General features: G+C 49.2%; 1 protein-coding gene across 1 annotated transcript; it reads left to right on the top strand.

The window, feature by feature from the left end:
* On the top strand, positions 10,838-15,897 carry LOC102174605 (serpin A3-8). Its single transcript, XM_005695361.3, has 3 exons — positions 10,838-10,914; positions 12,978-13,613; positions 15,608-15,897. The coding sequence occupies exons 2-3, from the start codon at positions 12,980-12,982 to the stop codon at positions 15,859-15,861; spliced, it is 888 nt and encodes a 295-aa protein (XP_005695418.2). The 5' UTR covers positions 10,838-10,914; positions 12,978-12,979; the 3' UTR covers positions 15,862-15,897.

Here is a 16,569-nt window from a genome sequence, read left to right as displayed (position 1 = left end):
TGAATGGATAAGAAAGCTGTGGTACATATACACAATGGAGTATTACGCAGCCATTAAAAAGAATTAATTTGAATCAGTTCTGATGAGATGGATGAAACTGGAGCCGATTATACAGAATGAAGTAAGCCAGAAAGAAAAACACCAATACAGTATACTAACACATATATACGGAATTTAGAAAGATGGCAATGACGACCCTGTATGCAGGACAGCAAAGGAGACACAGATGTGTATAACGGACTTTTGGACTCAGAGGGAGAGGGAGAGGGGGGGATGATTTGGGAGAATGGCATTGTAACAGGTATACTATCATGTAAGAATCGAATCGCCAGTCTATGTCCGAAGCAGGATACAGCATGCTTGGGGCTGGTGCACAGTGATGACCCAGAGAGATGTTATAGGGAGGGAGGTGGGAGGGGGGTTCAAGTTTGGGAATGCATGTACACCTGTGGTGGATTCATGTCAATGTATGGCAAAACCAATACAGTATTGTAAAGTAAAATAAAGTAAAAATAAAAATTTAAAAAAAAGAAAAGAAAAGAAAAATCAATTCATCTCTGACAGTAAATGTAAATTGTTAAGTGAGAGTGAGATGGGATCGCACATCACAGCCCCTTGACCAGCACTCAGCCTGGTCTTAGGGTTGTCTAACGGCCGCATCACTGCTCCAGGAGGGCATCTGGTGAGGCAAGGGCGGGATTCGATCCCAGCTGTGTCTGTTCCCAGATCCTGTGTGGAGCCCTTGTGTGCAGTTAGCGAACAGGGATGTGAGCCAGCTGGCAGCCAAAGTCGCCGTTGCTGTAACTGATGTGAAATAGAGCCCACAGCCAGTGATGAGCACCCACGGTAAGCTTAGAAGGGGCAAAAATCCTTTATTTAAAACACTACTTTCTCGCAAAACTCTCGTTACTACAACAGTCTTTGTCTGTAGGCTTCAATGGAGAAGGCAATGGCAACCCACTCCAGTTTTCTTGCCTGGAGAATCCTGAGGACAGAGGAGCCTAGTGGGCTGCAGTCCATGGGGTCACACAGAGTTGGACGTGACCGAAGCGACTTAGCATGTGTGCATGCATTGGAGAGGGAAATGGCAACCCACTCCAGTATTCTTGCCTGGAGAATGCCAGGGACTGAGGAGTCTGGTGGGCTGCTGGTCTATGGGTTCGCACAGAGTCAGACATGACTGAAGTGACTTAGTAGCAGCAGCAGCAGGCTTCTAAAAGGTATTGCTACGATTTTGTTCAACCTCACACAAGCACTGAAGGGTCAGTGCTACACTAGGGCCCTGGTGACCACACCCATGTGACCCCTCCTGGGGTCACAGGGGCGGGAGCTTTTGGCACCTGCTGCTTGGAGCACGGTCACCTGGCCAGAAGCCTGGGCATCCTTGAGCTCATGAGGAATGCCCGACCTCAGTCCCCAGGTCACACTTACTGAATCAAAATCAGCTTTTTAACAAGATCCTCAGAAAGGCTGTGCACACAAACAAGTTTGAACATCACTGATCTAGAAAATGAGTGAGAGAGGAAAGTCTAGCTTTGAAACAAAACACACCTGAATCCCTTCTCATCTATTTTCTAGCTGAGTGAGCTGGGGTATACATGTGTCTTTCAAGCTCTGAACCTCAGTTCAGAGAAGAGAGAAGCAATGGAACTGTATGAAATTGCCTTTTCTGCAGGTTAAAAAAAGGGCCAAATACAATCAGTTTCATATGGTTCAACTTAATAGTTGTTCAGATCTTGTGTGAATTAATTTTAATTAATTAATTGCTTTTTGGCTGTGCTGGTTCTTTGTTGCTGCTCACAGGCTTTCTCTAGCTGCGGTGAACGGCAGCTATTCTTTATTTGCGGAGCACGGTCTTCTCATTGCAGTGGTTTCTCTTGTTGGGGAGATGGGCTCCAGGCCTGAGGGCTTCAGTGGTTGCAACATGCAGACTTAGTTACCCTGGGGCATGTGGAACATGTGCAGGCAGAGTTCCATCCACTGTGCCACCAGGGAAGTCCTGGGAATTAATTTTAAAATAAGATGAAGTGCGTGACACACCTGGCTCACAGGTGTGTTCTTAGCGGCACAGCCTTGACCTCCCTTGTTACCCTTACCCCACAGGTTCCCATAGAAACCAGGCAAGAAAGGCGGAGTACATGGGATATCTTATTAAACCCAATTCTGCAACAGAATCTCCCAGCGCGTGGGCCTGCGATAATTTTCATGGTTGCATCAAGCTTGTACAAGAGTACCTGCCTTCATCCCTGCTTCAGAATATTTCCCATTTCACGTCTAGATGAAGAGGTGGAATCCCAGATGCCAGGTGATGTATCCAGGGCCACGTGGAGACTTGGAAGCTGACTGGGTCCCCAGAGTGGTCTCTTATTATCTTCCTCAGAGTCATCCAGTGCACCCACAGGGGGCATGATCCCAGTGGGTTGACAATCTTCCTCCCTAAAAGCAGGAAAATTTTCTGTGTGCAAAGTCATCGCCAGGAAAGGTCGACTGAACTCAGCACCTGGGTAGGGGGGTCTGAGGTCAACATGGGGGTGAGGACTGAGAGTGAGCTAGGGGCAGCAACAGCCTCTGAGCTCTGCTTATCCAGAGTCATCACAGTCTGGTGAGTGGCCAGTAAGGAAAATTCTGGAATCATCACTTGACCGCATAGGAGGAATTCACCAGGATTTATTTCTAGGGAGTCCCTGAAAGGCATCTTGAGGAAGCCAGGACTGGAAGATGGAGCAGCAGAGAGCCAGGAAAGGGATTTTCAGGCAAGAGAAGAGTGTGATTGAGCTCACGAGGGAGGGCAAGCCAGCACCACGCAGGCTGTGCCCACATGCGCTGCTCTTGGGGCATGTTGGGGGCACGTATGTGTCATGTTAGGAGGTGGCCAGCTCACCAAGCTGGCTGGGGCCGGGACTCCAGCCCCACACGCGGCCCCACACTCACCTGAAATAGAAATCTTCACCTGAACCTTAGAGAAGCTGGGGACAGACAGCAGGGCTGCAGGGACTTTGATACAGAAGCCCGTCCCTGCGGGGGGAATAGTGAGAGGCTGGCTTCCTGGGATAACACGGACTGTTCTGAGGCTCCCTTGGCACATTACCCACCTCTCAGCATCACCAACAATGAGGAGAACAACCCTCAGTGCAGGATGTGTGGGAATCTGTGCATGGAGGAGACAGAGTTGTGAGCGTGGGAGGTGCTGGGACCTGGGCTGAGTCTCGGATGTTGCAGCCTGACTCCCTGAATTTCAGTTTCTTCCTTTGCCCCCCTGACTGCTCAAGGTTGCCATAGAGATGAAACCAGACATGCAGATGGCCATTCGTTATCTCTGGTGGCTCAGATGGTGAAGAATCTGCCTGCTATGCTGGATATGATCCCTGGGAAGGGAAGACCCCCTGGAGGAGGAAATGGCAACCCACTCCAGTTTTGGTGCTATTGTTATCTTTAATTTATATACATTATAAACTCCACAACATACTGCAATTTTTTGTTGTTGTTGCTATAAACAATCAACATCCATCAGTGTTCCAAAATGAGAAAAAACATCCACTTTCTCTATGTTTGGTGTTCTTCATTCCTGGGTTCAGGTACCAATTTCTGTCTGTCTATTTTCCTTCTGTCCCAAGAACTTTCTTTTTCATTTTTGTAATGCAGGCCTGCTGGCAATAAGTCGTCCAGTCTCTTGTTCATCTAAAAAAAAAAAAAAAAAATCTGTACTTTGCGTTCAATTTTGAAGAATTTTTTTTTGTGTACAGAATGTTGGTAATAAGACAACAACCATTTCCTGTTACTAATTCTCCCAGTTCTGGCATTCAAGTCTGACTAGGCGGTTAGAATCTTTCACTCTGGGTGTCTCCTGGTTACTCGTGGACAATGGCGGACTGAAACCATCAAAGGCTTCCTCACCCACATGTCTGGTGGCTGTGAGCAAAGATCTCAGCCAAGCTGTGGTCAGGACACCTACATGAGTCCCTTGCATGTGGCGTGGCCCTCCTCACAGCGCTGTGCTAGACCACAGGTCACACAGTCACTTGCACACCACCCCCCATGTTGGTCAAGGTCATTATAAACTACCACCCAGGGAGTGCCATGGTCACGCTGTGAGACAGAAAGTATGGTTTTGGTTCTCTTTGGAAAATTTGTTCTTCCATGTGTTGCGGCTGTTCAGCCACTCATTCATGTCTGACTCTTTGCGATCCCATGGACTGCAGCACTCCAGGCTCCCCTGTCCTTCACCATCTCCCAGAGTTTTCTCAAACTCATGTCCATTGAGTCAGTGATGCTATCTAGCCACCTTGTCCTCTGCCTAGCTAGTCAGAGCCAAATCAACCCTCCCTCCAGGGATCTCTGTGGACCAAGTTCGTCCCAGGATCCTCTATATCCCGGCATCTCCCAGGGCACTCAGACTCTGGTCTCCAGGTATTTGTCCACCTGTGAGACAGAAAAACCTCATGCTGGTTGTTCCTGCAGTTACCTTGCAGCTCAAGGCCGCATCAATGCCCAACCGAAACAGGGGTTCACATCTCACTTCCCTGAATTATTAAACATTTATTTTTATCTCTAGGCTTCTAATCATCACCGTTTAAACATGACCAAGTTTCATCCATCATTAACTTTTAAAAATATATATTTGTGTATGTGTGTGTATGTATCTCGCTTGGTGATGACTGATGGGATTAGAGCTCCCATTCAGCAGAGACCCCCCACCCCACATAAAAGACACAGCCTTTCAGTGCAGATCCATAGATAATAAACATCTTTAAATGCAGTGGCTTTAACACCTGTGTAAGAATTGTACTCTCAAGACTGTAATTCTCTTTCATATGCTGGAACATGGAAATGTCCTCCTAATTTTTTTAAGAAAGGGTACATGAAGGTAGGGCGAGCCTGAGCTTGGTATTGGGTTGTTTTTTCCCGGGCTCTACCAGCTCTCCCATTTAACAGTTTGGGGTCCTTGGGCAAGTCATGAGACTAGATGTTGAAATTTTTGTGTTCGCTGTGCTCAGTTGCTCAGTCACATCTGACCATTTGTTACCCTATAGACTGTAGCCCTCCAGGCTCCTCTGTCCATGGGATTCTCCAGGCAAATAAAGCGGAGTGGGTTGCCATGCCTTCCTCCAGGAATCTTCCAAAGCCTGGAAACCCACGTCTCCTGCATCCCCTACATTGGCAGGTAGACTCTTTACCATGGCACCACCTGGGAAGGATTGACATTTTTTCCTTCCTCCCAAGTCCCTTCCCTGGAGATTGACACAGACAAAGATGTAATCATCAAAATCATCAACATAAATAGGAACCATACCTAAACAAAGAGGCAGTCATCTGTGGCCCTCGGGGGATAATCTAGTGGATTTTCTGCCTGTGGAACAAGCAGCAGCCACCTGGCCCCACCCAGGGAGTCCCATCTGAAGCCTCGTGGGACTGAATATTTGATTGGCAATCTGACTACCTGCTCAGGAGCTAGGAGAAGGGGGCTGGGGAAAACGAAGGAAGCAGAGGATTTTTCAGGAGCAGGAGGCAGCAGAAGAAGAGCAAGAAGGAGACAAGAAGGCAGAGAATGAGAAGATTCCACTGGGGAAGGGTTCCCTGCAGTGGCAACGAGGGTGGGATGGAATGGGGAGCTGGGAGGGGGGCAAAGAAATACACCAAAACCCCAGACCACATGTGGCTGAAAGCCCTGAGGTGAGCCTGAACTACAGCAGGGAAAAGCTTCTTCATGTTTGTGGACTCTTTGGGCCTCTGACCACCGCCCAGTGAAACCAGGTCCCTGGTCAAACCTCCCCACAGATTGTTTCTGTGTATCTCACAAGCTAAGAATTATATTTTTCTATATTATAAATTGTATTACGAAAATACGTTAAAGTTATATTTCACTTTCATTTGAAAAGTTTGTTAAAACAAAAGGAGAAGGAAGAGAGGAGGTGACCGAACGTGGCCTTAAAATGTAAAATAGTCGCTATCTGGACTTTTACAGAGCACATCTGGATTATGGTCGGATAAAAGAAGTGAGGTAGGAGATAGATGGGTCCTGGGCTACACAGCTGGGGTTTGTCAAGTGGAGTGAAATTCAAGCTTTGTTCTCAGCCAGACACTCCAAGGACAAATCTACCGGCAGAAGCTGAGCTCTGCTGTAGTAAAGAGATCAGGTGTCCACTCGGAGGTCCAGGAAGACTTCCCTGTCTGCATATGCGCAGAAAGGCTTCTTGGAGGTCAGAAAGGGGGGACTCCTACCCCACAATAAGTGTGGACATGCACCCAGAGGCCTTTTCAGTGGGATCTGTCTTAGCAAAACGTCGAGCACGCATCTTGGGGAGGGCCCAAGGACCCAGTCGAGTGTGAGAAAAGAAACAAAATAACTGGCTAAATGTAAACAAAGACCCAGAAGGAGCGTCCTGTATAAGTGATTTAAATCACCTTTCTACTTTGCTTCTCATTCAGGATGCTGGCACTCCTTTCCGGGTGTGTATTTCTGTTCTGCTTCTGACTTAAAGAAACGGCTTCTCTGTGTGCTCCCCCATACACTGCACTATGTCTTTAATAATAAACTTTGTACCTGTTCGGCAGTTTTTGCCTCCTTGAAACAGTTTTGCTTTCAAACAGGGTAAAAAATCAGAGAACTTTGCTTCTAGCCTCTAACCCTTGATGGATTGGCAGTTAGGTTCAATGCCTGGACAGGGAAAGAAGATCTGTCCCTCCCACAACAGATGGAATAAAAGAATGAGCAATATTACAAAAGTGCTTGTGACTTATACAGTCCATGGGTAACGAGGACAGAAATGAATACTAAAAAAAAAAAAAATCTGTGGAGCCTTCTTTCTATGGAGCAGAAGTTGGTCTCTGTCTTGGACAAGACCCTCCATGCATTCTGGGAGAAATGTTTCCATTCACTTCACACAGGGGAAGAACCAATCTCAAATTTCTTCTGTATTGTAATTTCCTTATATTCTCATCAGTACCTAGAAAACAGGGTTCCACGACCATCCTTGCAGAAACAGCGCATGTGGAATTGAAGAAAAAGCCAGTATCAAAAACCCTGCAAGTGGCAACTAAGACCCTCTGCAGCAAAGTAAATAAATATATATTTTTAGATAAAAAATTATTTTTTGAAACAAAGCAGACCAATGAGCTGGAGTCAAGATTGCCGGGAGAAACCTCAACAACCTCAGATACGCAGATGACACCACCTTAAGGCAGAAAGCAAAGAAGTGCTAAAGAGCCTCTTGGTGAAAATGAATGAGGAAAGTGAAAATGTTGGCTTAAAATTCAACAGTCAGAAAACTAAGGTCATGACATCTGGTCCCATCATTTCATGGCAAATAGATGCGGTAACTGTGACAGACTTTAATTTTTTGGCTTCAAAAGCACTGCAGATGGTGACTGCAGCCATGAAATTAAAAGACACTTGCTCCTTGCATGAAAAGCTATGACAAACCTAGACAGAATATTAAAAAGCAGAGACATTACTTTGCCGACAAATGTCCGTCTAGTCAATGCTATGGTTTTTTCCAGTAGTCATGTATGGATGTGAGAATTGGTCTATAAAGAAAGCAGAGTTCCAAAGAATTGATGCTTTTGAACTGTGGTGTTGGAGAAGACTCTTGAGAGTCCCTTGGACTTCCAATCAATCCTCAAGGAAATCAGTCCTGACTATTCTTTGGAAGGACTGATGTTGAAGCTGAAACTCCAATACTTTGGCCACCTGATGTGAAGAACTGACTCATTGGAAAAGACCCTGATGCTGGGAAAGATTGAAGGCAGGGGGAGAAAGGGATGACAGAGGATGAGATGGTTGGATGCCATCACCGATGGATATGAGTCTGAGTAAGCTCCAGGAGTTGGTGATGGACAGGGAATCCTGGCATGCTGCAGTCCATGGGGTTGCAAAGAGTAGGACACGACTGAGTGACTGAACTGAACTGAGACTAATGAGGACTATAGGAGCTCAGGGAAAGGCTGAGAGATGGCCCTGGAGCATTAGTCTAGAACTCCAGGGGACAGAGGACATCCAGGACAAATCAGCCCCCCACAAGCATTCCCAGCAGCACTCAGAAAAACAGAAAATTCTTTAGCTTTACATCAACTGGAGTTCAGACTAAGTCAGTTCAGTCTTAAGGAAAATAATGGCTCTCCTGAGGCCAGATAATTTGGGAACTCTTGGGGAAAATATTGGGGCAATATTAGCACTGATGTATAATGTCCATTCTCATGATGTGCTCAGCATACAGATTAAACAAACAGAGCAGACAGCTCTGTCCTCCTTCTTCATGAGAAGTGCCGGGCTGGATGAGTTACAAGCTGGAATCAAGACAGACGGGAGAAACATCAACAACCTCATATGTGTGGATGATACCACCCTAATGGCAGAAAGCGAGGAGGAGCTACAGAGCCTCTTGATGAGGGTGAAGGAGGAGAGTGAAAGAGCCGGTTTAAAACTAAATATTAAAAAAACTAAGATCATGGCATCTGGCCCCATTACTTCATGGCAAATAGAGGGGGAAAAGGTGAAAGGAGTGACAGATTTCCTCTTCTTGGGCTAGAAAATCACTGCGGACCGTGACTGCAGCCATGAAATCAGAAGCTGTTTGCTTCTTGGCAGGAAAGCTATGACAAACCTAGACAGCGTGTTGAAAAGCAGAGACATACTCTGCCGCCAAAGGTTCGTACGGTCAAAGCAATGGTCTTTCCAGTGGTCATGTAAGGTTGTGAGAGCCAGACAGTTAAGAAAGCAGAACGCCGAAGAATTGATGCCTTCAAACTGTGGTGCTGGAGAAGACTCCTGAGAGTTCCTTGAACAGCAAGGAGATCAAACCGGTCAGTCTTAAGGGAAATCAACCCTGAATACTCACTGGAAAGACTGATACTAAAGCTGAAACTCCAGTATTTTGGTCATCTGATGTGAACAACTGACTCATTGGAAAAGTCACTGATGCTGGGAAAAACTGAGGGCAGAAGGAGAAGAGGGCATCAGAGGATGAGAGGCCTGGAGAGCATCATCAATGCAATGGACATGAACTTGGGTAAACTTCAGGAGATGGGGAGGGACAGGGAGGCCTGGTGTGCCGCAGTCCATGGGGTTACAGAGTCAGACAGGTCTGGCCAACTGAACAACAACAAAAATGTCCATTCTCATGTTCTCTCAAAGTAGTGCAGTCCTGCACGTTTAGCTGGGTCATGGCTACACAGTGTAGAATGTTGGCTGCGCTGAACAGCCTCCCCTGCAGCCAGGTGTGGCCCTGTGACCAAGCAGTGGCCAATGAACAGAGTGGAAATAACATAGGCAACATTTAGGACATTTCTTTCCAAGGAAAGGTTGTGCTTTTCCCATCCCCACTTCCCATTAACTGGAAGGTTGATGCAGTAATGGGCCACCTGGCAAACAAACCTTAGTAACGGAGAGCAACAAGCTGGAAGGAACCTGGGTCCCTGACAAAGTGAAACCACCGTGTCTGCATGCAGACACCGCCTGCATCTGGAGCTACATGAGAGGGAAGTAAACTGCAACCTTGTTTCAGCCACTATTTGTTAGGGATTGTGTGTAACTTAATATATATTATCAATTCTGGAAATACGGAGCCTGAAAGGACGCATCATTTCAGAAAGATGCGATCAAACTCTCCTTGGTCACCTCAGCGTCTTACAGTCAATGAATGTTTATTAAGTTCTCTAAGGATACAGCACAAAACAAGGAAAAAATCCTGTCTTAACAGAGTGTACATTTAGAATTATTTCACTTAACCTTTTAAGACACCCCTCCTTTCTCAGGGAAATGCATCTGCCTTTAGAGATGAGAAGATGAAGGTGGAAGGGTTTCCATAAAGGTTTTGAGGTCACACAGCTGGTGAGTAGACTTTCAGGGTTCAGGTTTATCTTCTGCCAAAGCCACATTCTCATCACTAACACAGTGATCCCCAAACGGAGTTCGGTGGAGTCCCTAGGCGTAACAGAGGTTTGTTGTGGTCTATCATGGATGGGTGGTTGTGGGCGTAAGAGATGAAGGGGCAGGTGTTCCCCCGTGAGCATAAGAAAGGCCTGAGATTAGTTCAGAGAGTGTCCTAGGAGACCCCAAGGGCAAGGATAAAGGACAGCCAGCTCTTAAAGTGAACCAATAATGAAGGGCAACTGGACAAACCAAAGCATGTCAGGCCCCCAAAGACAGATGGTACCAAATATCAGAGGTCCCAGACACTTGAGCTTTTGACACTCTAAGGGGACCCTCCGGCGGAACAGCCCTGTCTGGGAATGGGAGCATGTCTCAACGTGCAAATCGAGCTATATTCCCATAAAGGGTCCTGCATTTCAATTTTGTCTGAGTATGTGTTTGGGGATCCCGATCACACACCCACACTTGCACACACCCAAAGACAAGTGATTCAGAGAAATAACGCAGTGTTAGCCAGAGGTGTCCTGGAGTGACACAGCTCTGAGGAATATTTTCAAATATTTTTTCCATTTCTGGGTTTTTATGTGGTCTTTAATGAGGATATGACAAACGGGCAGGGGAGGGGGGACTAAGAAAAGTCAATATATATATTTTTTAAAAGAACAAGAGTCAGAGATATTTTTCAATGTCCCTTTTTATATATTCTGAGCTTTCACAGACCCTTCAATGAATTTTCTTAAATGGGAAAAATCACTCTCAAGGGAAATTTCTGTTTATTTTTAGTTTAGGTTTTCTGTTGGGGAGGGACAAAAAGTGAGTGGCTTCTGTAACTAGATTGTTTGAGTATATCTGATGAAACCTGTTACCAGGAATGGTCATCTGCCCATTTCCAGTCAGAGGACAGAACACTGTGCTGTCCCCACCTACATTTCATAAGCCTGGAGGAGGGCTTTGCAGGATATATAGGCAGCAGCACCCGGGAAACTCCTGCATCCGGGCAGGCGGTGGCTCTGGATCCACTGCCCACATCCCGCTCTCGCAGGCAGGTAATCCATGATGCTCCCACCCTGGGAGCCAAGGGACCCCTTTCCCAGGGTGGTTCTGGCCTCAATCAGGGGTCGGTAGGGCCTGACACAGGAGGGAGGCGGGAGGACGTGTATCTGATGCTGGGAGGGTTCTGAGCCCTCTGAAGACCAGTTCTCTCTCTGGGTCTCAGTGTTCATCCTGCAAAGGGAGGGATGTGACACCAGGGCTTCTGGGGGCATTTCTGCTTTTGAGTCTTTGGGGTTGAGATTCGAGCCAGCTGTGCCCCATCCAGCTGTGCATCCAGCGTCAGGTCAGAGCTCCCCTGAAGGCCCTGAGGTGTGTCTCCTTGCCTGGCACAGGGCACTGCTCTCAGAGGGCCCTGGGATGGAATTAGTAGAGTGGGTCCGTCTGGGCAGAGGCTGTGGGGTCTCCAGGGGGGTTTTCTGGGCTCCACTGTCTCTCCAGGGACCCTGGCAAGCAGACAGGAGCTGAATCTGCCCAGCACTGAAAAGACAGACAGCTCAGAAACAGAGCCAGCCCTCCAACCTGGCCAAATGCTGCTTTGGTTGCTTAGTTGCTAAGTCGTGACCAACCCTTTTGCAACCCCATGACTCTAGCGTGCCAGGCTCCTCTCTCCATGGGGTTCTCCAGACAAGAATACTGGAATGGCTTGCCATTTCTTCCTCCAGGGGATCTTCTTGACCCAGGGATCAAACCCGCATTCCCCATGTCTCCTGCATCGGCAGGCGGGCTCTTTACCCTCCGACCCACCAGGGGAGCATCTGGCTAGCTATTTTTCCAGGAAGAGTTTTGGGGGAAAACATTTAATTCTTTGTGAAAGAAACCATTGCATCAGCTCTGCATAAACAAATTTTTGGTATAATTGATCGCCCCTGTCCTCAGGCTTGCCCCAAGGCCTTTCCCCTGGGCTTCGACCGAGACTCAGCTCAGGCTCCTCCCTTCCACCTCCTCCTCTCCTTCCCTCCCCCCTCACCACCCCAGCAATCCTCTCTCCTCTGAACCCTGAGATGAGGGGCAGAGGCTGCAGGGAAACAGCCCTCTTTGCTGAGGTCACAGCTTTGACCTCAGTCTCTCCTGAGGCTTCTGGGCAGTAGCTCTGTCCTCTGTCCCCAGGGATCACAGTCTGGCTTGTAGAGTCCTAGAGAGGGTGGCCAGTGCAGGGGGTGACACGTCTGGAACTCCCCTTAGAGCCCAGCACCTGCTTCCGGTATGTCACCTGAGCCGGTTCACATGTGGACGGAGGTGAGAACTGAGGATCAGAGAGGTGCAGTCACTGCTCGTCACCACACAGCACTCACAAGTGGTCCAAACAAAATCCTCGACCAGGTCTCTGAGACTCTGCTCACCCTGCTTCTCCCCACCAGGAGGCCTTTCCAGGTTCTTGATGGAAACACCCTCCACATGTCCACGTGGCAGGGGCTGAGCAGAACGCTCTGCCCTCCTTGTTCTTTACAGCAGCCCTCCTCAGGGCAGCCAGGCTCCAGCACGGCTCCCGCTGCCTGTGGCGGCCTCTCTCCTGAATCCTCACTGTGACCAGCACCTCGATAGGAGAGCCTCCCTGAGGTCACACCCTTGTCCTCAGAGGCGGGGAGAGGTGCTGTGTCCTCTGATCAGTGCAGGGCTCCTTCCTGGGGGGACAGAGAGGCGGCACAGTGGGAAAGGAGCCCTGCTTCCTAGGCCCTCTGATGGTTTCAGCTCCCGGGAAGAGGGAGATGGGTTCTCACTGGACGGTACCTCACACCCATCACCAGCTTCCCCGCCCTGGAGCCAGGCACCCCAGGCTCCTCACCCCCACTCCTCCACTGCCTGCTGTGTGACCTTGGAAAAGCCCCTTCCCTTCTCTGTGCCCAGTCTCTCTACTGGGGAAATTGCTAACGGTCACAGCACTTGACCAAAGGGTGAGAGGGAGCCCAGAGCCTCCTCGTGTGTGTTGGGAGCCCAGGAGGGTGCCTACCCCTGGGAGGTCCCAGAGCAGCAGGGCCGAGAGAACAAAGACCACGGGGGACAGGGGTGTTGGGACATCATCTGACATGCGGAGACTGAAAGGAGCTCTGATTTTCAGACATGAGGGCAGAGAGAATGGGCCCCCTCCTGGCTCTGGGGCTCCTGCTGGCTGGGCTCTGCTCCAGGGTCCACTGCCTCCCGGAGAATGTGACCCCAGAAGGACAGCACAAAGGGACGGCTGTGGATGACCATGTATTAGCCTCAAGCAATACCGACTTCGCCTTCAGCCTCTACAAGCAGTTGGCTTTGAAGAACCCCAATGAGAACGTCATCTTCTCCCCTCTGAGTGTCTCCATAGCCTTGGGCTTCCTGTCCCTGGGGGCCCGTGGCTCCACTCTGACGGAGATCCTGGAAGGTCTCAAGTTCAACCTCACGGAGATCCAGGAGACAGAGATCCACCAGGGCTTCCAGCACCTCCTGCAGACCCTCAATCGACCCAGCAATGAGCTGCAGCTGAGCGTGGGCAACGCCATGTTTGTGCAGGAGGAGCTGAAGCTGCTGGACAAGTTCAGGGAAGACGCCCAGGTGCTATACTCCTCCGAGGCATTCCCCACTGAGTTCAGCGATTCCAATGCTGCCATGAAGCTCATAAACGACTATGTGAAGAACAAAACCCAGGGGAAAATTGAAGACTTGTTCAAGAACCTTGACCCCCTCACGAAGATCATCCTGGTGAATTACATCTACTTTAAAGGTGAGTACCTGGATTGGGGTTGGGGCAGATGCACCTATAGTTCTCAGGCTTCAGAATCATTTCTATCCCCGCTCAGCCAACTATGTTGCCAGCAAACCTCCTCGTGGTTTGGGGGGCTTAAACACCAAGGCCCACTCTGACCATAGTCTTTGTCTATTTTAGCTTTTTCCAAATTGCTTTTCTCATTGTAGGGCAGTGATTCCCTTATGTGAGGCGGAGGGATGCTTTTTTTTTTTTTTTTTAATTTATTTGTTTGACTGCCTTAGTTCTTGGTCACAGCACGAGGGGTCTTTCGTGGTAGCAGGCGGATTCTACAGTTGTGGCAGGCAGGTTCAGTAGTTGTGGCAGGCTGGCTTTGCCTGGAGGCGTGTGTTATCTTATTTCCTGACCAGAGGTTGAGCCCGTGTCCTCTGCACTGCAAGATGGATTCTTATCCACTGGACCACCAGGGAAGTCCCAGAGGGAGACTTTATTCTGAGTTAAACTTGCCTCCCTGCCAAAAGAAGGAGAGCTTTCTTTTCGGATCTATCCCGTGGGGGATGGGGACTCCAGCTTCCTCCTTGATGAGACACTTTAGGACGACTCAGGAAGGCCTCGGCTCCGCACACTGCAGGCTGTGTCAGACGTGGGCTCCCTCTAAACAGACCCGGTCTCTGGGGGTTGAGGTGGGGCTGGTGGCCATCTTCACAGTGTGACAGCCTCTGAGCAGCCCGGCCATCTCAAGATTCTTCAGTGGATGCGCTTCTGCTATCCGGAGGCAAGACCACATCTGGGGAAAGTCTTGGGGTTGGACAATATCCGGGCCACAGTATCTTCTTTTTTTTTTTTTTTAATTCATCTATTTTTTAATTGAAGGATAATTGCTTTACAGAATTGGGTTGGTTTCTGCCAAACATCAATATGAATCAGCCATAGGTATACACATGTTCCCTCCCTCTTGAAATTCCCTCTGGGGCACAATATCTTTCCAGATTCTATCTGGTCCTGTGCCCAGTCCCATCGATAGCAAGTTGCTATGACAAACCTCAGCCAGGAGACTCATAAGAGGCAGAGTGAAGGCAGAAAGATTTCACCCAGGGAGCCAGCAGTGCAAAAGGGACTCAAAATAGATAAGGCACAAAAAATTATCATTGAATCATGAAATGGTCAGGTGTCTAAGAGACCCTAGCTGTGGGGGACAAGTTAGCCCTGAGTTAGGGGCTCCGGGGTAAGCCCAGGGACACCCTTCCTTCATCTGTGTTTTCATCTGTAAATCAAGGCACGGGGTGGCATTTCCTTGGAAAAGGAATCCAGGCATAACCTGCCGTGTTTGTTACCTGTATCTCTCATGCTTTCTTCTCCTAACAACCCACTCCATCTTGAGAATTTCTCCTCTAAAATCTCCTCCCTGGGGGCACCCGGCCAGCCCCTCTCTATCTGCTCCTGACTCTCCCCATGGGGACACAGGCAGGGATGGAATCAAAGAAGGAGGTGGGCATGGATACACACTCCATGAAGCCCCAGAGCCCTAATCTCCCACAGAAGTCCCTGCCTCAGCAAGCGACTCATTCTCCTGCGTGGAGATGTCTGTTGACCCCGCCCTGCCCTCCGGGTCCCCGTGTGGCTCCTGCTCCAGTTGGGCTCACAAGGCCGTGCGGATGTGTGTCCTCCCTACAAAGCCAACAGTTAGCCTCTGGTTACTTGTTCCCTTGAAGGACCAGGAGGTCCCGTATCTCCCCAGGCCCAGCCTCATCCCCATCTCTCCCTTACCCTCCACAGTTCCTGTTGACTTTGCATGTAGCACAACTAACCAGCTTTGTTTCATGCCCCTCTTCTCAATCCTGACCTGCGAGGTTCACCCCCATCCTGGAGGGCTTACCCATCTGCCCAGGTGTATGTGCACAGCTGGCAGGCCCACCCCAGAGGCATGTGGTGTGGGGCGCTGCTGGCGCAGGCAGGGCCGAGGAGGGAGAGACTTGCACTCACAGACTCCTTACCTGCCCTCCCGCCTCCAGCCAGGTGGCAGATCCCCTTTGACCCCAAGCGCACTCAGCAGGCAGAGTTCCACGTGAGCGAGAATGAGACGGTGCAGGTGTCCATGATGAACATTGCCCTGGTGATCCCTTACTTCCGGGACGAGGAGCTGGGCTGCACGCTGGTGGAGCTCACGTACACCAGCAACGACAGCGCCCTCTTCATCCTCCCCGACGAGGGCAAAATGCAGGACCTGGAAGCCAAGCTGATCCCGGAGACGCTGACGAGGTGGTGAAACTCCCTGCAGCCCAGGTGACTCCCCAGGGCCTAGAATTGTGGGTTCAGCTGCCGTCTTGGTGCTTCCCCCTCTTCCTGGACTCCTGACCCCCAGCAACAGGGCCTCAGGAATGTGTGGGACTGGAGGCAGAGGTGGGAGAGCCTGTACTGAGATATCCTTGCCCTTTGCTGCCTGTGTGCCTCCGAGCCTGATTCTTTCCTTCTGTAAGATGATGGCATCAGAGGGGACCGGGCCTTCCTCTCACACTAACAAGTGCTGTATCGTGAGGCTCCTCAACAAAGCCCCCAGCACGTGTGATGTTGTCTCATGTCCCCACCTCTTGGGTGGGGGAGCAGACGGAATTGTATCAGCTGAGGGCTCAGGTGAGACAGACACTGAGAATCAGCTTTGCAGGGGCTGCACATTACATTCATTCATTTATTTAGCCAACCATTCAGTGCTGCTTTCACAGGCTGATTGAGAAGCTAGTGTGTGCCAGGGACTAATTATGCTCTGAGGGTAGGTCAGCAGATAGAACAGTAAATTCTCTGCCCTCGTGAGCTTACTCTGTGATTGACATAGACCTATGAGAAATAAATGCAATGAATAATTTGGTGTGTTGAATGGTTAGAAAGGGAGAGAGAGGGATAGTAAAGCAAAAGAAAAAAAAGAAAGAAAGAAAAATTGGACCAGAGGTATTTTGTGATTGTAACTAGGGGGCTCTTC

The sequence above is a fragment of the Capra hircus genome, chromosome 21 (assembly GCF_001704415.2).
Source record: "Capra hircus breed San Clemente chromosome 21, ASM170441v1, whole genome shotgun sequence".
Lineage (NCBI taxonomy): Eukaryota > Metazoa > Chordata > Mammalia > Artiodactyla > Bovidae > Capra > Capra hircus.
This window is presented reverse-complemented; position numbering and strand designations above follow the sequence as displayed.